General features: G+C 44.9%; 1 protein-coding gene across 4 annotated transcripts in view; it reads left to right on the plus strand.

The window, feature by feature from the left end:
* The window catches only part of TEN1 (TEN1 subunit of CST complex), a 112,670-nt gene that overhangs the window by 9,840 nt on the left and 76,101 nt on the right, over window positions 1-26,729 (plus strand). For 2 of the 4 annotated variants that reach the window (XM_040329978.1, XM_040329977.1), the window contains exons 2-3: window positions 4,239-4,342; window positions 8,259-8,416. In XM_040329978.1, the coding sequence (XP_040185912.1) occupies window positions 4,254-4,342; window positions 8,259-8,416 (247 nt within the window). In that variant the 5' untranslated portion in view covers window positions 4,239-4,253. Of the gene's footprint in view, window positions 1-4,238; window positions 4,343-8,258; window positions 8,417-17,883; window positions 18,231-26,729 lie in introns of those variants that run through there. The other 2 variants (XM_040329979.1, XM_040329980.1) reach the window with 2 other exon arrangements.

A 26,729-nucleotide genomic window follows, 5' to 3' on the forward strand; every position in this document is an offset into this window, starting at 1 on the left:
ACGATGCAGCTATGAGTATGAGGCCAAAGTGAAGCAGTTCATGCATATTGAGGGCACTCATCAGAGAAATGAAAGAGGTCCCATGAGAACCACCTGGTCTTATGTTCCTCAATCTTGTCCTGAAGGACAGAGGTCATGTCCTCCATTTGTTTGAGATCATTCACTCTTGCGATCCAGTGGGCCACTGTCAGAGCAGTTATGGCACTCTGTTTTTATGTAGATTTTACACAGCGTCCCAACTTTTTTGGAATTGGGGTTGTGTGTGTATATATAAGGGTTTTACCTGCTGAAGGATTGGTATTTCTATCCATCCAGTCTTGAGATTTACACAGCTTTGCCAGGACAGCAGACCATATTATTTATTTTTTTGTTGCAGTTCAGTAACACTGAGGCCCCGTACACACAACCGAACATGTCCGCTGAAACTGGTTCGACGGACCAGTTTCAGCAGACATGTTCGGTCGTGTGTACGGCCGACCGGACAATTGTCTGCCCGACCGGACAATTGTCCGGTGGATCGGACAGTTTCCAGCGGACAAATGTTTCTTAGCATGCTAAGAAACATGTCCTCTGGAAGCCTGTCCGTCGGACATGTTCGGTCGTCTGTACAGACTCACCGGACATGTCCGATCGGCCGAAAGCCCTCGCATGCATCGAAGCGATTCGACGCATGCGTGGAAGCATTGACCTTCCAGGGCCGCGCACGTCGCTGCGTCATCGTCGCGGCAACGTCACTGCGTATCGTGTCTGCGCGGATTTCTGTCTGATGGTGTGTACAACCATCAGACAGAAATCCGGCAGCGGACAGATCCGCTGGTGTGTAAGAGGCCTTAGAGTTGGTTCACACAGCAGAGGCACGACTTCGGGGGCGACTCTGCAAGTCGTCCTGAGAAAGACTTCAGAGGCAATTTGCAAAACGACTTCTGTATAGAAGTCCATGCAGGTCGCCCCGAGCCGCCCCCAAAGTCGTACAGGAACCTTTTTCTAAGTCGGAGCGACTTGCGTCGCTCCCATTAGAACGGTTCCATTGCATTAAATGGGACGCGACGCGGCGCGTCAGGCGGCTGAGCCGCCTGTCGTGTCGCCCCAGTGTGAACCGGGTCTAACAGGACTTTTGCCACCCCCAGCCTGTTATTTGACATTGAAGGAGAATGAGCAGGTTGATTAACATATCTTTCTGTTACTCTGCTCTACCCTACTATCAGCAGCTTTCTTGCACAACTGATTGGCTCCTGATGCTGCTTCTCGCTCCCCTAATCTGAGCTCTGCTGTACAGGGACAGAGGCAAATTCAGGTGGCAACATTGTTTGTATTAGAAAGAAACATTAAAGTGATACTAAAGTAAATTTTATTTATTTTTTAATTAAAAAAAAGGTTATACTTACCTGCCATGTGCAACGATCTTGCACAGAAAGCTCTCTTTCCTCCTTTTCTGGAAGTCCCTGCTGGCACTGTCCACTGGTGCCTCCTGTAGCAAGACAGGCCTAAGGACCTATGCGTGTGCACTCCCGAGCCAATCTCTTCTTCCTCCACGCAGGAGTTTGACTGATGGCAGCTTACGGCTCTACAACATACCTCCCAACTGTCCCTGATATCGAGGTACTATCCCTGATTTGGAGCAATGTCCCTCATTCCTCATTTGTCCCTCATTTTGTTCTGATCCATATATAGATGTATATGAAATGCACTTTTTATCAATCAAAAAGTGTTTCCCAGCTCTAAACCTTTCATCCGATTTCAAAGTCGCTGCATTTGTAAATTCCAAAAGCCAATATAAAGAATAGTAGTGGTAAAAAAAAAAAGCACCAATCGTGTTTTTTGTACAAGAAAGGGGTGTGTCCTATGCCTGTATACTTTGGCTGATAGGTGTCCCTCATTCCCATCTCAAAAAGTTGGAGGTTATGCCACAGTGTCTCCTGTAAAAGCAGGAATTGAGGGTCAAAGTTTATACCATTCTTCGTAACATGTTTCATATAAATCTTAAAAGGGACCCCTTTGAAGCCCTCCTCGGGAAACCTATTGTGGAGTTATTACGCCCAGAGCGGCAATTGGCTCAGCATCTCTTTACTGCAACTAGATTGACCATTGCGAAAGCTTGGAAATCCCCTGCGCTCAGTTTTGAAGCGGTAAAGAATCGTATATGAATGAAGTCATGGTGAATGAAAAACTGACTGCTATCATTTCAGATACGCATGACAAATTTCTCAGAGTCTGGCGGCCATGGCTTGCATACTCTCAACTCTCCCGATTTGATGACACGCTCCTTATGATTTGATGCACACCTGTGCGCACGCCCCGTGGACTCCTCTCTTCCCTTTCTCTTTCCCCCCCTTTTTTTCCCCCCTCTCCTTTATACTGGACTTTACTTTCCTTTTCATTGTTTCTATCTTCTTCTTTTACTTTAATCTAGGCATTCTTTCCATAATTTTATCTGGCCTTCAGGTTTTGGCTGGGCTGAGATGGTTGTAATTGTAATCTCATAGTTATTGCGCTTTATTATTCTTTATAAGGAATTTTGTCTGAAGGAGACTCCTTCAGTCGCACAGCTTTGCTGACATGACTAGGTGACTATGCTGTGGCTTTTTGACCATGGTCGCCCTATCCACCCAGAGACTTTTGGATGGGTAAATCTTGGTTCTTTGTTTTTCCTTTTCATTTTATGGGACATTCGGTTTGTTACCTGGGTGTGTGATACGGGTCTCTTTGTGCCATTTTGTATTATCATTTTTCTATCACCTTGTTTGCCTACTGTACGATGTAACCATCTAAAGAAATTGTTGTTATATGTTGGATTTTATGCCAATAAAACTTTTTGTAAAAGGAAGCAGGAATTGAGGTAAGTGGAGCTGGAGACATCTCAGGAATGGTGACAGAAGTCAGATAAGAGTTTAGAGATGCTGTCTTCCTCTGTTGTGACTTTCCCCACTGTCTGACATTTCTTATGTAGCCATGCTGCATGGCCACCCAATGATGTCACCCGGAGAGCCCGTTCCCTGGTGACGTCAAATGATTTTTTTTTAAACAATTTTGAAGTGGTAGTGTTACATTCAGCTGTCAGCAACTCATCCGTTGCTAAGGCGGCTGGCTTCCCGATCTGCTCCTTAGCCCAGTTAAGGGGAAGGAGCAGGGAGCCGAGCAGTGACATCAACAGCCGCGGCTGTGGCTCCCGGAAGTAGGGACATGGTACCCCCCGATAGGTATTAAATGTGGCACTGGAGGGGGGCAGGAGACAAATAAGTGGAAATTCCACTCTTGGGTGGAACTCCGCTTTAAGGGCCCTTTCACATGTGCGGACCGTATATCCGCATTTTCATCCATCCGTTGCGGACATTGGTCCCTATGTGATTGCGGGTGTCAGCGGATGACCATCCGCTGTCACCCGTAATCACCCGCCTCCGCAAAGCTCAGTTTTTTCGGACGGAAGAAACTCCTATTTTTCTTCCGTCTGGCGGATCGGATCGGATGAACACGGGTACACGGTCCGTGTTCATCCGTTTCCCCCCCCCCCCCCGCATAGGGTAGAGCGTGTGCGGGGACCGCCCTGTCAGCCGACGGCTCAGCAGGGATTTTACGGAGGATCCCCGCTGAGCTTTACAGACACACGGAGGCGGATCATTACTGATCCACCCCGTGTGAAAGGGCCCTAAAGCAGAATTAAACTCTCCTATCCTTTTTCAGCCAAGAAATCTGCTTCTCTGATTTGCAACTGGCCATGGTGCTGCACATGTTTCTCAGTTATGACTCCAGTCATTTGATGGTTTGACAGATCGGCTGAGGACACAGGCAAATGTGACAGTTCGCAATCCCAGCCTTCCAGGAATGTAACTGTTTTTTTAAACTGTTAAATCAATTGGTTTCGTTTCGCTTCATGATTTACTGCTGTTTAGGGACTTTGGGCTTCAGCAAAATGGCAGCCTCCAGCAAGAAGAAACGGGAGCAATACTGGAGGCAATTTACAGAACACGCAAATTGTGGTAGCATAATTATTAATGCATGTTGCTTGCTAAAGAACATTAATGTTTTTAAGTTGTTATTGGTAAAGTTCCACTTAGAGTACCTATGATGAAAATAAGAAAGGTTTGGCTCATTGCTTGTAAATTATTACAATCAATTGTTTTGTTTCAGGCCTGAGTAATAAAATACATTGATAAACTATGCTTCATCGTCAGGCTCAGAGATAGTCTGTCATCATACGCCACAAAGAAGTTTCGTTAACTTTTAATCTCCTTCTTGTATAGGTAAAGGGGAACAGGATGTTACCAGCTCCTGCAGAGTATCAGTACCTATGGGAAATAGTCTCAGGAAAAGTGCCTTCTGGATCCACCGTGAGGACATATGGAAGGTAAAATATAAATGGGGTCCACCCAAAAAAAAAAAAAATCTCTCTGTTGAGAAATGAATTTAGCTTGATGGAGAGAGTGATGTTATGTGACATTTCCAGATTCATCTGGGATGGGGTAGGCAGGAGTGTCAGGACGCCCACTAACACACAACTCCTTTCTCTATCTGCAAAGTAGAGCGTGTCCTGACACTCCTGCCTGCCCCCTCCCCCTCAAGAGGCTTTCTCCACAACAGGGGGAAAGCCTTGCATTACTTTGTGTAGTTACAGACAGAAGAACAGGAAGTGAGGGTTTCTCAGAAGAAATAAGGACATTTAAAAGCAAAATTGAAGGATGAGGTAAGTGAAGGAGGACTGCACTAAGGTAAAGGAAGCTATTTAGGGAAACTTTTTTTTTACCTTTACAACCCCTTTAAGCCTAAAGTATAGTTATTGCAGTTACATTGGTCCAACTTGGACCAATTTTAAGTATGCAAATCTTATACCTGTGGAATCGCTGTGAAAAATGACAATCACTGAAGTAGTCACTGCTACTACATTAGTCGCTAATCTCTTCCAAGTCATGTATCTAGTGACTTTCCTTCTTAACCACTTAACCCCCGGACTATATTGCTGCCCAAAGACCAGAGCACTTTTTGCGATTCGGGACTGCGCCGCTTTAACTGACAATTGCGCGGTCGTGCGACGTGGCTCCCAAACAAAATTGGCGTCCTTTTTTTCCCACAAATAGAGCTTTCTTTTGGTGGTATTTGATCACCTCTGCGGTTTTTATTTTTTGCGCTATAAACAAAAATAGAGCGACAATTTTGAAAAAAATGAATATTTTTTACTTTTTGCTGTAATAAATGTCCCCCAAAAATATATAAAAAAACTTATTTTTTCCTCAGTTTAGGCCGATACGTATTCTTCTACATATTTTTCGTAAAAAAAAATCGCAATAAGCGTTTATTGATTGGTTTGTGCAAAAGTTATAGCATTTACAAAATAGGGGGTATTTTTATGGCATTTTTATGAATATATTTTTTTTACTAGTAATGGCGGCGATCAGCGATTTTTTTTTTTTTTTTTTTTTTTTTTTTTTTTTTTTCGGTACTGCGACATTATGGCGGACACTTCGGACACTTTTGACACATTTTTGGGACCATTGGCATTTTTATAGCGATCAGTGCTATAAAAATGCATTGGATTACTATAAAAATGCCACTGGCAGTGAAGGGGTTAACACTAGGGGGTGGGGAAGGGGTTAAGTATGTCCCTGTGTGTTATCTTACTGTGGGGGGGGGTGGCCTCACTAGGGGAAACACTGATCCTCTGTTCATACATTGTATGAACAGAAGATCAGCATTTCCCCCGCTGACAGGACTGAGCTGTGTGTTTACACACACAGCTCCCGGTCCCCGCTCTGTAACGAGCAATCGCGGGTGCCCGGCGGCGATCGAGCGCGCCGGGCACACGCACGGGAGTCGGGGGCGCGCGCGCGCCCCTAGTGGCCGCTCGAAAAGCAGACGTATAGCTACGGGCTCTCGCCCAGGAGAGCCGACCCGCCGCCGTGGCTGGTCGGCTAGTAGTTAAAGGATCACTAAAGGATTTTTTTTTTTTTTTTTAGCTAAATAGCTTCCTTTACCTTACTGCAGTACTGGTTTCATGTCCTCATTGTTCGTTTTTGCTTTGAAGTTGCTGTAATTCTGCTCTGATCTCCACACTTCCTGGTTGTCTGGCTCCTTATAACCATCATACTGGGAGCTTTTCACTGTAGGTCTAAGCTGTCATTACTGTGTGTCTAAAACTTAACAGAACCAATCAGATTAATTTTAAAACAAAACACTGCCCTGGATTTGTTTGTTCTGTGTGTCTCTCTAGTTCACAGGAACATGAAACCAGTTTAAAAGTGAAACTAACCTGCAGGCACATTATATGATTGATTTTTATCTATTTGTAATCATTTTTAAAATGAATCAGTTAACCTTTATGTCTCTATACCCTGTAAACAGTCATTTCAGCAAAAACATTTTTTTCCTTTAGTGACCATTTAAGGACTGAGCCTCTTTTTGACACTTGTTGTTTTACAAGTTAAAATCTGTTAGTTTTTTGCTAGAAAATTACTTAGACCCCAAACATGTTTTTTATATATATATATATATATATATATATATATATATATATATATATATATATATATATATATATATATATATATATATATATATATATATATATATATATATATATATATATATATATATATACAGGTGTATATATATATTTATTAAAAAAAATTCTAGCACCCTAGAGAATAAAATGGCGGTCGTTGCAATACTTTCTGTCACACCGTATTTGCTCAGCGGTATTACCAGTGCACTTTTTTGGGAAATGTTTTGGAATTAAATAACAATACAACAGTAAAGTAAGTCCATTTTTTTTTTTATATTGTGAAAGATGATGTTATGCCGAGTAATATGATACCCAACATGTCACGCTTCAAAATTGTGCCCGCTCATGGAATGGCGACAAACTTTTACCCTTGAAAATCTCCATAGTCGATGTTTAAACATTTCTACAGGTTACCAGTTTTGAGTTACAGAGGAGGTCTAGGGCTAGACTTATTGCTCTCACTCTAATGATTGCGACGATACCCCACGTGTGGTTTGAACATCTTATCGCATATACGTTCGCTTCTGTGTGCGAGCTCGTCAGGAAGGGGGCCCTTTAAAAAAAAAAAAAAATATATATATATATTCAGTCTTTTAAAAAAATAAATAAATTGTGTCGCTTTTATTCCTATTACCAGGAATGTAAACATGCCTTGTAATAGGAGAAAAAAAAGCATGACAGGACCTCTTAATTATGACACAAAATGCAATAAAAATAAAATAAAATGAAAAAGTCACTTGAAAAAAATATATATAGTTTTCTCCTTTTAAGAGCTATGGGCGGAAGTGACGTTTGACATCGCTTCTGGCCTCCCATGCTATGGAGCCAAGCAGGGCCATCTTCCCCCTCGGTTGGCAGCCAGGCATCCACGGGAAAGGACACAATAGTCTCCGCCGCTACCGGCGGGGACGATTGGAGGGCACGGTCACCTCTCCCACCATGATAAACGTGATATTGTGGTGAATCCACCGCGGAGACCACTTTTACCTCAAAGAGAAATTCTCAGAGTTCCCAAAAATACCAGGGTTATGGCAGCTAGCTGGTGCCATAACCCCGCTATTGATCGTCAAAGTACCGGCGTAGGATATGTCGTTTTGTGTGAAGTGTTTGAATACAGGTTGCAGAGATCCTGACATCACCACCCTGCCTCTCCATCTTGTCCAACCAGAGAATACCCTATATTCATTTAAAAAAAAATACAAGGTGTTTTGTGAATGTCGGTGGTGTTTAGCAAGCAACTTTTCTTCTGCATAGTGAACACAGTGGGTTATTCACTATCCACCATGCCTATTCACACTCCGCCAGGACTCTGAAGATTGTGGCCACTACTACAGTGGTTGTCATTCCCCTTAGTAATATATGCATATCCTTTTATTTGGCCAGGTTGGACCAATGTAACTGTATGCAATTGGGACCATACCTGGAGTTCAGCTTTAAGTCATTGAGGGGAATCTACTAAAACTGCAGCATCCAGAATCTGGAGCAACTGTGCGTGGCAACCAATTGGCTTCTAGGTTTCATTTTCAAAGCTTAACTGAACAAGCTGAAGATAGAAGCTGATTGGTTGCCACAGAAGCACTAGATTCTGTCTGTCCCAGTTTTCATAAATTTCCCCATTTTTGTATTGATTACTTTTAAGAATAGTAGCCCCTGTAGCAGGACTTTCAACTGTTAGTACATCTTAATTGGTTTTACAGACATTTTTTTTTTTGCTCTGATAACTGAAGGTAATGCAATAACCTAGTACTTGTATCTCTTCTGTGTGCAGGCTTAGCAGCTATGATTTCACTCAATCAGAGGCAGTACTCACAGCCCAGCACTCGGCAGCTCAGCACAAGCTTCATGTGAACACCAAGTTTGTGGAACCATTTTCTCCCCGTCTCGGATCATATTACATGGCACTGGGAGAGCTAGAATCTGGGGATGGTAAGTCTACAGGATTTAGGCACCATGCACACAGGACAAACTATACCATATGCTCGTTCAATGTACCTCTGTGCAGGCAATCCCACTGATGTCTATTGGGACACAGCTTCACGGACATAGCGGTCTCAATCAGACATGTGTCTCAATCTGGCATTCATATATGTGTGGGTGGGTGTCCTCAGACAGTGAGAGTTTGAGGACACGCACCCACACAGATGTCATATTGGGACACAAGGACTGTGTCCATGCTGCCACCGTTTACCAATAGACATCAGTGGGACAGATTGCACCTGTGCATCCCAGTGTGAGTAAACACGGCCCTGCACTGACCTACCATATAGTACACTGTGAACAAGGCCTTCAATACAAATTCATTCAATATTGTTTGTTTTTTACATTCTAGGTGTACTACAGGGTTTGTACACCTAAGGCCCCGTTAACCCTGTTGCACTGTGGTAATACACATTACATGTGTTTGTGTTATGTAAAGCTATTCATTGTGCATGGCACTCTGACACACATTCTTAATGCACTTTCATCTCCCTGTGCTGCCGAAAAATGATTCGTACCACTTTTTTGGCTTGGTTAGGCAGCCTATTCAAACACAGGGGCTGCTTTAACGCAACACGTAAAGGTGCATGGGCAAACACATGGTAACAGTGTAGTCCCAGCCTAATAGCTGTTAACATTCTCTATGTCCGCAGCATGGAGACCTTGTTTTACTCTATGCCAGGCAATAGGTCAAGAAAATGTCTAAGTAGATTTGGCATATATTTCTGGAGAATGCAGCAAGAAGCTAGTATAGCTGCAGCTCTACTGCTACTTGATGAGGAACGTTGCTACTTGGGATTACCTACAAGAGGAAGGAGGTCCTGATTCCTCTACAGTCTACAGGCAGTGATCAAGGCGGTGTGCCGAAACGCTTCTGCTTTTGTATTAAAAAAAATAAATAAACTTTTATTGCCACATGTTAAATGTATTTATTACATTTGATATGGACGTATGCCGGCCCTTCTCTCCTACTATTTTTTTTTTTTTTAAGTGTTTTTCGGACAATACAGCAGCCAGAGAACCCTATCTTGGACTTAATTTTACATCCAGGAGGCTCCCTTTGTGAGAGCACTGCAATCCCTTGTCTACATCCTGATTCCTCTACAGTGCCTTGACAAAAGTATTCATACCACTTGAACTTTTCAGCATTTTGATATGTTACAACCAAAAACTTAAATGTATTTTATTAAGGAAGGAATCAAATTTTTTACCAATAAATATCTGAAAAGTGTGGCATGCATTTGTATTCAGCCCCCTGAGTCAATACTTTATAGAACCAACTTTCACTGAAATTACAGCTGCATGTGTTTTTGGGGATGTTTCTACCAACTTTGCACATCTAGAGAGTGACTTTTTTGCCCATTCATCTTTACAAAATATCTCAAGCTATGTCAGATTGCTGTTTACAGATGCTCTCTGTCCAATCTTCAAGTCTTGCCACAGATTCTCAACTGTGGCGGCAGCATCGATCGTGTCATCCCTTATATAGGGGGACACAATCGATGATGTCACACCTACAGCCACACCCCCCTACAGTTGTAAACACACTTCAGGTCACACATAACCCCATCAGCGCCCCCTGTGGTTAACTCCCAAACTGCAATTGTCATTTTCACAATAAACAATGCATTTCAAATGCATTTTTTGTTGTGAAAATGACAATGGTCCCAAAAATGTGTCAAAATTGTCCGAAGTGTCCGCCATAATGTCGCAGTCACAAAAAAATCGCGGATCGCCGCCATTAGTAGTAAAATAATTAATAAAAATGCAATAAAACTATCCCCTATTTTGTAAACGCTACAAATTTTGCGCAAACCAACCGATAAACGCTTTATTGTGTTTTTTTACCAAAAATAGGTAGAAGAATACGTATCGGCCTAAACTGAGGAAAAAAATTTTTTTTATATATTTTTGGGGGATATTTATTATAGTAAAAAATATTGCATTTTTTTTCAAAATTGTCGCTCTATTTTTGTTTATAGCACAAAAAATAAAAACCGCAGAGGTGATCAAATGGCACCAAAAGAAAGCTCTATTTGTGGGAAAAAAAGAACGCCAATTTTGTTTGGGAGCTACGTTGCACGACCGCGCAATTGTCCATCTTCCCATCAACTCTGACCAGCTTCCATGTCCCTGCTGAAGAAAAGCATCCCCTAAACATGAATGGTGTGTTCAGAGTGATGTGCAGTGTTCGTTTTCTGCCACACATAGCATCTTGCTTTTAGGCCAAAAGTCCAATTTTTGGACTCATCTGACCAGAGCACCTTCTTCCACATGTTTGCTCTGTCCCCCACATAGCTTCTCGCAAACTGCAAACGGGACTTTTTATGGCTTTCTTTCAACAATGGCATTCTTGCCACTCTTCTATAAAGGCCAGATTTGTGCAGTGCACCACTATTAGTTATCCTGTGAACAGATTCTCCCACCTGAGCTGTGGATCTCTGCAGCTCCTCCAGAGTTACCATGGACCTCTTGGCGGCTTCTCTGATTAATGCTCTCCTTGCCCGGCCTTTCAGTTTCGGTGGACGGTCATGTCCAGGTAGGTTTGCAGTTGTGCCGTACTCTTTCCATTTTCGGATGATGGATTTACACTGGAGTATCTGTACATAGGACGACAATAAGCCGTATGCTCCATAGAGTTGGGCTTTATGGCATAGTGGCCAGAATAAAGCCATTACTTTAAGCAGAAAACAAAATGGCACGTTTTTTGTTTACGAAAAGGCATGTGGGAGATTCCCAGAATGTATGGAGGAAGGTGCTCTAAAACTAAAATGTTACTTTTTGGACATCGAAGAAATGCTGTGGGGATGTTTTTCAGCAGTCAGAACTGGGAAACTGATCAGAGTTGAGGGAAAGATGGATGGTGTTAAATACAGGGATATTTTTGAGCAAAACCTGTACCAGTTTGTGTGTGATTTGAGGCTAGGACAGAGGTTCACCTTCCAGCAGGTCAATGACCCCAAACACACTGCTAAAGCAACACTTGAGTGGTTTAAGGAGAAACATGTAAATGTGTTAAAAATGGCCTAGTCAAAGCCCAGACCTCAATCTAATAGAAAATCTGTGGTCATACTTAAAGATTGCTGTTCACAAGAGCAAACCATCCAACTTGAAGGAGCTGGGGCAGTTTTGCAAGGAGGAATAGGCAAAAATCCCAGTGGTAAGATGTGGCAAGCTCATAGAGACTTGTCCTATACGACTTGGAGCTGTGATTGCCGCAAAAGGTGACTCTACAAAGTATTGACTTTAGGGGGTTGAATAGTTATGCACATTGACTTTTTCTGTTATTTTGTTCTATTTGTTGTTTGAAGATGTTTTTTTTTATTGTGAAGCAAAGTTGTGGGCGTGTTCTGTAAATTAAATTATGCAAATCCTCAAACAATACATGTTAATTCCAGGTTGTGAGGCAACAAAACACAATGCCAAGGGGGTGAATGTAAAAATTGGCAGAATAGTGAGTCACTATAATATGCAAGGTGTGGTTTGCAGATCAGTGGAGTTAGAACAATAAAATATGGATGCTGCTAGGATATTATATGTTACTTCACTTTGCCCCTTCCTCTCTACATTCTCTAAGACTCCACTGGGCCAGTTTACTAAAAATCGTTTCCAGCCAAAACTTTTTTTAGTTTTTGGTAGAATAAGTGAAAGACAGATGTCAAGTGTTTAATGCTGTCTGTGTCTCCACTGGGGAGATTTTCCCTCTGATCTTTATACACAAGTACAAGGCCAATCCTAGGTGGGTGGGCGGGGTGCAGTGCACCCAGTGCCACAGAGGTGGGGGTGCTGAAGTGCCAGAGTGCTTCCCTCCCTCCTCCTCACCTTGTCCATGTCCAGAGGCTGCTTTCTCTGCTGGCAACTGACAGGAGAGGATCATAGGAGGAGAGACTGTGCCGTCACTGTGTTTCCTGCCCAAGCCCATCCCCCTCCCTCCTCCTGTCAGAGAAGGAGAGCGAAGCAGCCGCAGGTCAGAGTGGCGGTCTCTGTGTGGAGAGAGACAAGCCGTGCAGTGACCTCGCTGGGGGGGGCGGTCCATGCCTGACATGTGTCCTCCTCCTCCTCCTCTCTGTGTCTAACTGCTGCCCAAGCCTGTCATGATCCGTTCTCCACCCGGGAGGAGCGGCTACACAATGTCCTCTTCTCTCCAGCTGACACCCGTGTGTTTTTATGTACCCTAATGTAGGGGGTGGTTTGTCCTGGAGTTGTCTGTACTAATGGAGGGGGGGTGGTTTGTCCTGGGGGTCTGTACTAATGGAGGGGGGTGGTTTGTCCTGGGGGTCTGTACTAATGGAGGGGGGTTGGTTTGTCCTATGGGGGGGTGGTTATTAGGGGTCTGTACTAATGGAGGGGGGGTGGTTTGTCAAGGGGGGGGTCTGTAATTATGGAGGGGGTGGTTTGTCCTGGGGAGGGTCTGTAATAATGGAGGGGGTTGTTTGTTCTGGGGGTGGTCTGTACTAATGAAGGGGGGTGGTTTGTCCCCGGGGTCTGTACTAATGGAGGTGAGGTGGTTTGTCCTGGGGGTCTATACTGATGGAGGGGGGTGGTGGTTTGTCCTGGGGGGGTCTGTTCTGAGGGGGTTTATACTTTGTAGGGGGTCTGCACTGCTCAGCAGAATTGGGGAGAGAGAGAGCGAGCCAGGAGCCCGGGAAAGCTTTCAGTGAAGTGCACCCAGGACCCCGGAGGGAGAGGACCGTGCTGAGGGAACACCATCAGAGAGAGAACCCCACTGCCTAGAACCATCCCTGGTAGAGAAAGGAATGGCGTCATTGCCAGAATCAGTAGTGTATTTAGGTTTTGTGCTGCCATAGGCCTTACTAAACTCATGCACCCCCTAATTAAAATCCGACACACCCCTTCCTGTCAAGGCCACACCCCTTTCTGTTTAAGACCTGCCCTGAAATTTTTGAGTGGGGACACTAGTTCTTGGGGTCGGAGGGGCAATGGTTTCCCTTAATTTGCATAGATTTTCTCTCACTTCCTGTTTGGCTATGGGGCAAGAAGTGAAGGGAAAGCTCTGCAATGGGAAAGGGATGGTAAAAAATAAAGTGACATGGGCTATAACCCTCCCTTACTCTATCCGAAATGGGAAAAAAAAGTGTTGCCTATAGTTCTACTTTAAGCACAAATTTCTGATAATTTTATGGAGAGGACTAAGAAGATATAACCATGCCAATGGTGCAGCAGAAAACATGTAGAACAGTGAGCAAGGTTTGTGGTCCAGGAGGATAGGACAGTCAAAATTAGAAGCAGCTTGCGTTACAATAACTGTCATGATCACTACTGTGCCGGGCGGACGGCGAGGCATGGTCGTCCCCCAGTTGGCTCTGGGTGGAATCGAACCCAGGACCTCTCCATTGCTGGTCCAGGTCTTTGCCTCTGAGCCACTGCTCAGTGATACTCTTCTTGCTGTCCGTCGGAGCCTGGTTCTGAACTCGTGCTACTTTGGACCAATCAGTGGCCTGAGCGGCCTATTTAAACCAGCCCCTTCCTCCTTGCAAATTGCTGGTTCGTTGTCAATGTTTGGAGTGTTTGCTACTCGAAACCTTATCTGTGGATATCCTGTTTACCTGACCATTGGCCTGCTTTTGGATTGTCGCTTTCTGTAACCCTTTGACCCCGGCTCGGACTTGGACTACCTGATCTCTTTATTCCCTGACCTTTGGCTTTGGACTTTGGATATTCTGCTTGCTTCAGCCCCTGACCCCGGCTCGTTCCTGGTATTATCTTCAACCTTGTTTCCCGTGGGCACCTTCTGTTTGGACTATTTCCTGTGTGCTTCTGAACAGCCTCCAGTGAGCTTCGGCTATCCAGTTCCCGGTCCACCTTGGATTCCCTCCTGCCACTGGACCCGGTGCCTCCTGGTGCATCCTTCCCTCTGTCTCAAACTCCAGCGGGTGGATCGCATCGAGTCGCAAAGGTGAGCCGCCCTTGGCATCTCGGCCTTGGTAAGTTACGTTCCTGACAATAACAGTGTAGCACCAGACGGCACTATTTCCGTGCTGCCTCCCTGCAAAGTGCTGCCCTAGGCCTGGGCCTTGTTGGCCTAGGCCAAGATACAGCATTGGCCAGAATACAGATCTGGGCTCTACCCAGCGGAGTCGTCATGGGCAATTCAGAGTGAGCCGACTCCTAATCAGAGGAACCATTGTTCTGTATCGCTGGGTCAGGTGAGAGGGCGATCGGCCATTATCTACTAACGTCCATAGGAAGGGCAGTCTCTGTCCATCTCCTGTATCATGTCTGCAGTCTCTGCCCATCTCCTGTATCATGTCTGCAGTCTCTGCCCATCTCCTGTATCATGTCTGCAGTCTCTGCCCATCTCCTGTATCATGTCTGCAGTCTCTGCCCATCTCCTGTATCATGTCTGCAGTCTCTGCCCATCTCCTGTATCATGTCTGCAGTCTCTGCCCATCTCCTGTATCATGTCTGCAGTCTCTGCCCATCTCCTGTATCATGTCTGCAGTCTCTGCCCATCTCCTGTATCATGTCTGCAGTCTCTGCCCATCTCCTGTATCATGTCTGCAGACTCTTTCTAACAGACTCTCTAACATAAGCTCTCTCTGTGTGCATCAGAGAGACTCCCCTCCAGGTCCCATTAGTGTATGCTCTTCCTGTATTTTCTTTATTGTTAAAAGATCATAGAAGGATCCCAGGGTAACAAAGACTACTTAGGGTAGCGTCTCTGTGTTTGAGTCTTTCCCATAGAAACATTTGTAAAGGGGAGGAGTTGGTAAGATGACCACGCCCATGTTTGGGCGCCAGAAATATTTCTTTACCCAGGCGTCTGTGACCCTAGAATTGGCCCTGCACATGTATGTTGTAGAAGAAATTAGAAAATGTGAGTTTCACCGAGACAGGATGAGACAGAGATCAATAAAAAACCTGGAAGAGGCTTCTTCTTTCATACACTATATTAAATATATGTGCTTTTGTTGTTCTCTCTGTCCCCATAAAAAAATTCTTCTATTACATCCTGTCCTTTGGTCACGCTGTTACTGGGACAGAAAATGAGGGTAATTCTCAGCTAGAACACAGACAGCAATAAAATCCTTAGAGATTTTCTAATGCAACACATTTCTATACAAAACTAAGTTTTGGCTTGATTTTTACTTTTACCAACAGAAACCAATCAGGTTTAAAGGGGTTGCAAAGGTTAATTTTTGTTCACCTTAATGCATTCTATGCATTAAGGTGAAAAAGCACCTGGCAATCACCCCCCCCCCCCCCCATTTTACTTACCTGAGCCAATTCGCCACACTATATTACCAAAAGTTGTGTGACGCCTGCCTTTACACGCACATGAACTTTAATGGCATCCCAGTCTTAGGCCATAGGGTTCCACATTGAGTTGGCCCACCCTTTGCAGCTACAACAGCTTTACCTCTTCTGGGAAGGCTGACCACAAGGTTAAGTGTCTATGGGAATGTTTGACCATTCTTCCAAAAGTACATTTGTGAGATCTGGCACTGATGTGGACGAGAAGACCTGAAACGCATTCTCCACTCTAATTCATCCCAAAGGTTTTCTATCTGATTGAGGTCAGGACTATGCAGGCCAGGCAAGTTCCTCCACCCCAAACCCGCTCATCCATTTCTTTATGGACCTTGCTTTTTGCACTGGTACACAGTCATGTTGGAACAGGAAGAGGCAATCCCCAAACTGGTTAAACATTCCCATAGACACACTTCTAGACCTTGTGGACAGCCTTCCCAGAAGAGGTGAAGCTGTTATAGCTGCAAAGGGTGGGCCAACTCCAAATTGAACCCTATGGACGCCATTAAAAACCGTGTGCGTGTAAAGGCAGGCGTCCCAATATTTTTGGTAATATTGGCTTGGATATTTCCTTTTGGTATTCAAATTTCAAAGGTTTACAGGGTTGAAAAACCTTCCTCCAGTCTACCAAAACTACATAGACAGTTTTGGTTGAAGATGTCCTTTTATACAGTGGGGAGAACAAGTATTTGATACACTGCCGATTTTGCAGGTTTTTCTACTTACAAAGCATGTAGAGGTCTAACATTGTTATCATAGGTAATCCAGAAAATCACATTGTATGATTTTTAAATAATTAATTTGCATTTTGTTGCATGACATAATTATTTGATCACCTACCAACCAGTAAGAATTTCCGGCTCTCCCAGACCTATTATTCTTTTCTTTATGAAGCCCTCCTGTTCTCCACTCATTACCTGTATTAACTGCACATGTTTGAACTCGTTACCTGTATAAAATACACCTGTCCACACTCAATCAAATAGACTCCAGTCTCTCCACAATGGCCAAGACCAGAGAGCTGTGTTGGGACATCAGGGATAAAATTGTAGACATGCATACAGGACAATAGGCAAGCAGCTTGGTGAGAAGGCAACAACTGTTGGCGCAATTATTAGAAAATGGAAGTAAGTTCAAGATGACGGTCAATCTACCTTGTAATGTGGCTCAATGCATGAGGAAGGTGAGGGATCAGCCCAGAACTACATGGCAGGACCTGGTCAATGACCTGAAGAGAGCTGGGGCCGTCATGGATTAAAATCCTGCAGCGCACGCAAGGTCCCCCCTGCTCAAGCCAGCGCATGTACAGGCCCGTCAGAAGTTTGCCAACGACCATCTGGATGATCCAGAGGAGGAATGGGAGAAGATCATGTGGTCTGATGAGACAAAAATAGAGCTTTTTGGTCTAATCTCCACTTGCTGTGTTTTGAGAGGAAGAAGGATAAGTACAACCCCAAGAACACCATCTCAATCGTGAAGCATGGATGTGAAACATCATTCTTTGGGAATGCTTTTCTGCAAAGTGGACAGGATGACTGCACCAAATTGAGGGGAGGATGGATGAGGCCATGTTTCGCAAGATCTTGGCCAACAACTGCCTTCCCTCAGTAAACGCATTGAAATGGGTCGTGGCTGGGTCCTCCAGCATGACAACGACCCAAAACACACAGCCAGGGCAACTAAGGAGTGGCCTAGCCAGTCTCCAGAAGAGAACCCAATAGAAAATCTTTGGAGGGAGCTGAAAGTCCATATTGCCCAGCGACAGCCCTAAAGTCTGAAGGATATGGAGGAGTGTGCCAAAATCCCTGCTGGAGCATGTGCAAACCTGGTTAAGAACTACAGGAAACGTATGAACTCTGTACTTGCAAATAAAGGTTTCTGTACCAAATTCTAAGTTCTGCTTTTCTGATGTATCAAATGCTTTTGTCATGCAATAAAATACAAATTAATTACTTAAAAATCATACAATGTGATTTTTCTGGATTTCCGTCTCTCACAGTTGAAGAGTACATATGAAAAAAATTACAGACCTCTACATGCTTTGCAAGTAGGAAAACCTGCAAAATCGTCAGGGCATCAAATACTTGATTGCCCCACTGTACCTATACTCTTTTGATTACCCATGGTTTATTCTTGTTTTCCAGATACACATCTTGTACTGTGTGCCCGGTTGCTAAATTGCATTGAAGGCTTGGACCTCTCCCTTTTGCAAAATGGAATAGAAGAACAGAGAAAATACTTTCTAGAGAGAGAATGCAGCTCAAGAACATAGCTGAACATGGATTTGTGGGAGCTCTATACCCTGTGTAGATACCAGGCTTGGGCTGATGGCCTCTCTTGGTATATGATATCATGGGATCTTATTTCATTTGTAAGGGTTCAGACATGATGCGACTGTCACCATTGTAGAAGGTCATTAGATTGTGCTGCACATAACACAGCCAGAAGAAAAGATGTTGTGGAACAGGTTGGAATAAAGTAGATTAAGTTATGTGTTGGCTGTTCTTAAAGACATTTGTATATACTTGTACAAATTGTGCTGCATATTTGCTATTTGGCCTTTGGGGAAAGATTTTTTTTGTCCAGTAATTACAAGAAATCTCCTTATCTGCGTTTGTCACTGAGCCAGGGGATTTATTTAATTCAAGTTTGATTTTACCGGTGCTTATATTGAGTGTTTAAAAATGGACTCTAGTCTAGACTACAAAGAAGTCTTCAGATACACAGAATAGACACAACTTACCTGCTCAGGGCTTTCATGTAGGCACTGCTGTGGTGCATCAGTCTATCTGCTCTATCCTATCAATAAAACAGTATCTCAGGAGCGGAGATTCCAAAGTACCCACTAAAGGCTCCTCGTCTCTGCCATGCAGAAAAGCTTATGAAAATGGCAGCACCAACAAGTCTCTACTAGACACCGATCTTCTGCAAACTTGTATTGGAAGTGTGAAAATGATTGGTTATATAGGAGTAAAGAAAGAGGGAGGGGCAGATGCACAACACATGCTTCAAGGAGTACACCTCCAGTCCACTTCCAATGAGCCGCATGATAGCTGTTTGCAGGCATCTAATAAAGTGTACAAGCATGATGCCGCGTACACACAACCGTTTTTCATGACGAGAAAAATGCAATTTTTTTAAATTGGTCGTTAGAAACGATCGTGTGTAGGCTCCAGAGCATTTTTCTTGATGAGAAAAATGGCCATTAAAAATTTAGAACCTGCTCTAAACGTTGTTTTTTTTCCATGACATGAAAAACGGTCATGTGTACGCATAGGGATAATTATGTTTTAACATTGTTTTTTTAAAGTACATCACTTTTACAACTTAGGTCACCTGTATAAGAAGTACCGTATTTATCAGCGTATAACACACACCCCAAGTTTAGGAGGGAAGTTTAAGGAAAAAAAATTACATTTTAAATGCCCATCAATGCAGCCTTATTAGTGTCCATATGCTTGCAAAGTCATAGAAATGGAGAGCTTGTGTAAGTCCTACTTTTAACCAGGCAGAGAAAGATGTTGGAAAAGTCCAAGCCAGGTAGAAAGAGGGATTATTTAGAAAGGAGAGGATTATGGGGAGCTAGAAGACCAAAACGTGTTTTGAGATCATCCCAAATTGATAGGCTATGCTTAGTGACTGGATTTGTAATTGTTCTACGCTGCACTGGTGAGAGTCATAATAGGTTCGAAGTGGAAAGTGGGTCGCATTCAACTGATTCTATTGCAACCCAAAGGGGAACTTCTTTAGTGGCATGGTATTTAGGCAGACATGCTAATTGAAAGGGCGTAGTAATATTTAGAGAACTTTAGAACGATCAGGCACCCACGAAGTCGGGGCATATGAAGGGTGGGTTGGGGTAATCGAGGTTTAAGTTTACCCCATATGAATTGGGCAGTTTTGCGCTGTAGGATGCGGAAAAAGTATGCAGGGACTTGTATAGGGAGAACTCTAAAAAGGTATAGAAAATTAGGGCGAAAACGTGGGTGTGTGTTATACGCTGATCCCTGCTGTCTGTAAGGGGAAGAGGAGCGATCGCCGCCGAAATAGCCCAAGCCGAGTGTAGTCGGCTAGGCTCGGCTCCGCTCGCAGTCACGGGGCAAGACTGCGAGCACAATCACCAGGTCTAAAATTAGGCTTTTCAGTGTGCCACTTTCTCCTTACTTGTAGAGTAGATATATATTGTTCCCACCATCGGCTCCAGAAGGTGATTGCCAGACACTATGGAATATGTGGCCTTTAGGTCTGGTCACCAAAGTACTCCCAAGCAAGTATAATCGTGTTTGTAAGGTCGAGGTCAAGATCTTTCAACAGAATGAGGCTAAAGTATTCTTAAAGGGGTTGTAAAGGTAAATGTTTTTTCACCTTAATGCATCCTATGCATTAATGAGGTAACCCGCCTCTTGAATGCTGGCCGGCATGGCGGCATTGGCAAACGCTAGATCAATGCGGGAGGAGGTTTTAAATGTAGCTAAAAAACATGAATACGTTCTATAATGGGGGTGAAACCACCTCCACGCCTCCTGGAATTCCGCTGCCTGAGCCCATGCCCCAAGATCAGGGTTAAAAGTAGATTGGGGGGAAGGCCTGTCCAGGTCACGGGACAGCGTAGCATTGAAGTCTCCCATGAACAAAACCCGTGCTGGGCAATGCGGAGCCAGCCTCTCATAGTGTACAGAATCTGTATCTGGCTCGGAGGAGGCAGATAGACATTCACAACAACATATTTCTTATTATAAATACTCAACACCACCATAACAAATTTCCCCTGGGGCTCTAGATGAACGTCATGAATTACACATGGTACACGTTTGCTAATCAGTATAGACGCCCCTCGAGAATACGAAGAATAGGTCGCATGAAGCGCCCTTTGCACCCAAGGTTTTTTCAGAGCCACTGCTCATTTTTTAAGTTTAAGCCTTTATGAGTCGGTCGCCTCATTGAAAGCACTGTACTATACTTTTGATACTGTAGATAATCCTCACTTCCAGGTGTCTGAATACCCGCTCCACCCGCCAAACACAGTGGTTCCTTCTACCAGCTTGTACATCAATACAGGACACACAGGAGAAATCATTGCATGCAGCGAGGCGAACACGCATTCGACCCATCCAACTGATGGAATTGTCTGCAGCACCTTGTAAGCAAGGCAGCATTTCCAGACAAGAAAATGTAAGCTTCATGCTTGTGCTTAGACTCTGCTGTGACAGGCACTTTTAAGGTAATCTGGGTTGCTTTGAAGGTAATCCATGATGAGAGAAAATATGGAGGCTGCTATGGCTGAAATTATTTACCTGGCTTTGGTACTTTCAGAGGCATTGAAATTGAACACATATGCAGAAGTTCTGACTTCACTTTGTGGGCCAGATTCTCGTAGATCGGCGTATTGTGCGGGCGTAACGTATCCTATTTACGTTATGCCTCCGCAACTTAGACGGGCAAGTGCTGTATTCTCAAAGCACTTGCTCCGTAAGTTGCGGCGGCGTAGCGTAAATAGGCCGGCGTAAGCCGGCCTAATTCAAATTTGGAACAGGGGGGCATGTTTTATGTAAATAACTTGTGACCTGACGTGATTGACGTTTTTCACAAACGGCGCATGCGCCGTCCGTGGTATATATCCCAGTGTGCATTGCTCTAAAGTACGCCGCAAGGACGTATTGCTTTCGAAATGAACGTAAATGACGTCCAGCCCCATTCATGGACGACTTACGCAAACAGCGTAAAATATTCAAAATTCGACGCGGGAACGACGTCCATACTTAACATTGGTACGCCGCATGTACGCCACCATATAGCAGGGGTAACTTTACGCCGGGAAAAGCCTAACGTAAACGGCGTATCTGTACTGCGTCGGCCGGGCATACGTTCGTGAATTTGCGTATCTAGCTGATTTACATATTTCTAGGCGTAAATCAGCGTACACGCCCCTAACGGCCAGCGTAAATATGCAGTTAAGATCCGACGGCGTAACAGACTTACGCCGGTCGGATCTAATAGAAATCTATGCGTAACTGATTCTAAGAATCAGGCGCATAGATACGACCGCCCAGACTCGGAGATACGACGGCGTATCTGGAGATACGCCGTCGTATCTCTTTTGAGAATCTGGCCCTGAGTGTAATCTGCATGCTTTTTCAGGGACAACATATTCCTAAATTGGCCATTGACGGTTTGAATCTTGGTTGGTTCCGCAGGGACTGGCCAAGATTCAAAACATGTATTGGAAGGTTAATTGTGCAGTTGATCACTCGGCTCGGGTACAACCACACTATCGGATTTTTCATGCGATTTATAGCTGCTAGCAATTATCACTGTGTTCTCCTGGTAGAGATGGCTCCCCTCCGCTGGGAGAACACAGCAGCTTTGCAGGAGGGATTTCACCATCTACACTGAGAAATTGGATCATCTATGGCTGGCCTTAGAAGGTTAGCACTGGCAGCTCGTACATTTTAATCACTGCATGTTCCCTTCAGTCATCTTAGTAGCTAATCTACAAATCTCTATATTTTATACTGTAGCGCTACCCCCTCAGGAGCCGCTGATTTGTTGTTGGGATTGGCGTATTAAGTTTTCTTGGTGTTGTCTAGGGGTGCAGTTGGAGAACAGAGTATTGAGCGAATGTCCAGACAGTGAATAAAGATTTTCCAATGCTTTATTTCCAGGCCAACATCAACATCAAATGGGAAAGAGAGGTTGATGAAGCAAGAGAGAGAGACCTTTGCAGTATCAGGCCTGGATATGAACCGAGCAATCCTGCTCTCAGTAGTAGCAATTTCAGTTTGTCGCCACTCCAGTCAGAGTGGGTGAAGTGCCCCCGGACAGACTCCTGCCACAAGCCTGGCAGCCGAAGTGTCACTTTAGATTGCTGGGAGGAACAGGTCTCTCACACAGACCTGGCTCTAGGGCCTCTGCACAGGCCTATCACTTTAAATGAGATAAATGAACGAATTGAGCAAATCCTCCCAGTAGGTTTTAGCAGAGGTCACCAGATGACAGCAAAGTGTACCTATCAGCGTTCCGGTCACCAGATCCCCGATTGGTTCGTTCAAGCCCTGTCGGACAACCTGCCTCCGGGTTCTCCTCAAGCCGCCCCCCCAATCGAACGGCACCCAGTCTGGGATCCTTTCAATAGAACTGGGGACCCAGTAAGTCACTGGGGCCCCTCTCGGGAACATGGAACTCTGGGTAGAATGTGACCCCGGCCTGGTAGGCCATCGACGGGGTCCGTTGGATGCGCACACCCTAAAGGTGGGTGCCGCACCTGGAACCCGCGAAGGACCCAGAAAAATGGCGTCTATACTCTCCCCCAGCATGCTCCGCGAGGGAAAAACTCCTCTAATTGGCTGCTGGGGAAAAGTGGCTCTGCCAGAACCCCTCTAGCGCCACCTGTCGCCCAGGGGCTGGAACAGCACCCCTGGAGCGCAGACTGACCTACAGGACAAATTGCAAATGGGAGCAAAATAACTCTCCCATTCCACATTAACTTTAGCGTAGTGCCCATACTGAAAGTAAGGGGGCGCTACGATACATTAACAAAAATATAGTAGAGCTAACAGGGGCAAATATGAAAGTCGCATACCTTTTTAACTTCTTGCCGACCAGCCGCCGCAGTTTTACTGCAGCAGAATGGCACGGCTGGGCAAAGTAACATTACCTTGCCTCGCTTCACCTTTTGGCCACTAAGGGCACGCGTCACCGAAGGCCCATGCTGGCAGGTCGCCACTGGAGCCAATGCGAGTGCCCAGCGGGCGTGATGAACGCCATGCACCAACAACCGCTCGTGGCAGATCGAGAGCCGGGATCTGTGTGTTTAAACATTCAGGCCCAGATTCTCGTACGAGTTACGCTGGCGTATCTCCAGATACGCCGTTGTAACTCTGAGTTTGAGGCGTCGTATCTATGCGCCTGATTCTTAGAATCAGTTACGCATAGATTTGTAATAGATCCGACCGGCGTAAGTCTCTTACGCCGTCGTATCTAAGTTGCATATTTACGCTGGCTGCTAGGGGCGTGTACGCTGATTTACGCCTAGAAATATGTAAATCAGCTAGATACGGCAATTCACGAATATACGCCCGGCCGACGCAGTACAGATACGCCGTTTACGTTAGGCTTTTCCCGGCGTAAAGTTACCCCTGATATATCAGGCATAGATGAGGCGTACCAATGTTAAGTATGGACATCGGAACAGCGTAAAATTTTTCACGTTTTACGTCGTTTGCGTAAGTCGTTCGCGAATAGGGCTGTGCGTCATTTACGTTCACCTCGAAAGCATTGCCTTCTTGTGGGTTAATTTGGAGCAAGCGCACTGGGATGCTTTTTACGAACGGTGCATGCGCCGTCCGTGAAAGTGTCATTTACGTGGGGTCACATTAAATTTACATAACACACGCCCACATCTTCCACATTTGAATTGGGCAGGCTTACGCCGGCCTATTTACGCTACGCCGCCGCAACTTTGGTTTGAGAATAGTGCCAAAGTTGCAGGGGCGTAACGTAAATAGGATACGTTACGCCTGCACAAAGATGCGCGCTTCTATGTGAATCCGGGCCACAGATCCCAGTTCTTTCAGGGGTGAGGAGACTGATCGTGTGTTCATACAATGTATGAACACCGATCTCTCTCTCTCTCTCTCTCTCTCTCTCTCTCTCTCTCTCTCTTTCTTCCCCTAGTTAGTCCCATCCCCCCTACAGTTAGAACTTAGTGAGGGAACACGGTTAACCCATTGATTGTCCCCTAGTGTTAACCCCTTCCCTGCCAGTGACATTTATACAGTAATCGGTGCATTTTTATAGCATCTACTCAGCATCAGCCTGGGCACGGATAGCAGCAGATTAAACAAAGTGCTTGACTAAAGCTCAGCAACAGATGCATTTTCATAGTAGTACCTCTGCATTGTGCTTAGGTATTTACCGAAAGAGGAATGAAAAATCAGTTGGGAGGAGCGCAAGGGCGCTACGGTCAGGGTCGGTGTATTCTAGTCTCGCTTTCACAGTATCATCCTCCCCTAATAGACCTGGAGTGGCTGACCAGGCTGAGCCATTGTCGGCATTGGGTATTGTAGCTACTTCCAACACTCCAGCCTCTGCATACGTCACTAAGGGCGATTTGGCTGCAGCATTAGCTGGTTTGGAGGGTAAGATAGCTGATATGTTTGCATCCTCATCCCAGGCTGGAAAAAAAAATTATAGGTCCCCTTCTCCTGTCCCAGGTCCTTCAGAGGAGCAGGAATGGGTAGAAGATGTGAAAACACTCTTGGGGGACCAAGGAGTGAGGGAGGAAGGCTCCTCTTTTAAGGGTTCAGCCTTAGAAGAACCCTCCTCAGTCTTGCAATCCCAGAGGTTGGTAGACCAATCCCTAACGGGGCTAGTCCATTCGGGATATAAGTTGCCCCTGGCAGAGGCGGCTGAAGTTCCTTTTTCAGCTTTGGGTTCTCTGAAACCCCTCAGGCCTTGTACACACGGTCGGACCAAACCGATGTGACTGGTCCGTCGGACCGTTTTCATCGGTTCATCTCTGAAGTGGCCGTATGGCCTGATATGTGTACACACCGTCAGTCCAAAATCCGATCGGGTCAGAATGCGGTGACGTCAAACACACGACGTGCTGAATAAAACTAAGTTCAATGCTTCCAAACATGCGTCGACTTGATTCTGAGCATGCGCGGGTTTTAAACCGATGCTTTTCTGTACTAACCATTGGTTTGGTCCGATGGGGCAGCGGTCCATCGGTTCGGTTTTGAAGGAAAACAGACCGATGGCCTATACACACGGTCGGTTTGGTCCGATGAAACTGAACTTCGGTTCATTCTCATCGGTTTGGTCCGACCGTGTGTACAAGGCCTCAGGGTTCTCCCATATTCCCTATGCACTTTTTCCTGGAGAAGCTTATATATGTGCAGACTGGTATCACCCAGATAAGCACTTTATTCCTCCTATGGAGGAAAAGTTCATGAAGAAGTGGAGTGTACCAGCAGTGGACGCTGCTATTTCTTCTGTGAACAGAAGTCTCACTTTTGTCCTGTAGACAATGTACAGGTGTTTAAATATCCAGCAGATAAGAAGTTGGAATCTTTACTTAAAGACTCCCTTGCTATGGCTGGTACAGTAGTGCAGCCGTCAGTAGCAGCAATTGGAGTTTGTCAGGTTGTGCATGACAAAATTAAGCAGATCACTAAGTAAGGACCAGCTGAAAGAGCGGTGGCCCGAGCTACCACGGGCCTTATGCCTATGAGGATGCTTGATCACATTAAAGTGCTTAAGTCGCACGAAGAGGCTTGTTTGCACAGAAATGCCTAAAAGCGCATACAAATGCTTGATTGCATAAAGATACAGGATCGCACAAGGGTGCTTGATCTCTCAAGAGTCCTTGATTACCCAAGGATACTTGGTCACACGAAGAGGCTTGTTTTCACAGAAATGCCTAAAATCGCATAAGGATGCTGGATCGCACAAGGGTGCCTGATCACACAAGAGTCCTTGGTCACACAAGGGTACTTGTCCATGCAGAAGTGCTTAAAATGCATTGAAGGTTTGATCGCATAAAAAAATGCCAAATCACATAAGGATGCATGATCGCCTAAAGTTGCATGATCAGGTAGACTTTGCATGGTTGCATAATGAGGCATGATAATTTATGTTTCCCTAAGGATTCCTTATGTTCACATAGGAATACGTGTCTGCATGGGTACATGTTAGGTAATGTTGCATAACACGTTCATAAACGCATGCTTGCTTGCAAGATGCCCTTTCCATAGCACACATGCTATATGTATGCGTGTATACAGCGCACACTTTTTATATTTGTACAAATTCATGCTTCCATGAACGCACACTTCCATAAGGCATATGGCTTTAACACTTGCCACATACACATATGGGGAGCCATTTGCATATGTGTTTATTTACATGGGATTTGCAGAGGTTGTCTGCTTTTCGCAAGGGAACAGCACCTCTTCCAGTTGGTGGTCTTGCCCTTCGGGTTAGCCAC

This window comes from Rana temporaria, chromosome 12, assembly GCF_905171775.1.
Source record: "Rana temporaria chromosome 12, aRanTem1.1, whole genome shotgun sequence".
Taxonomy (NCBI): Eukaryota; Metazoa; Chordata; class Amphibia; order Anura; family Ranidae; genus Rana; species Rana temporaria.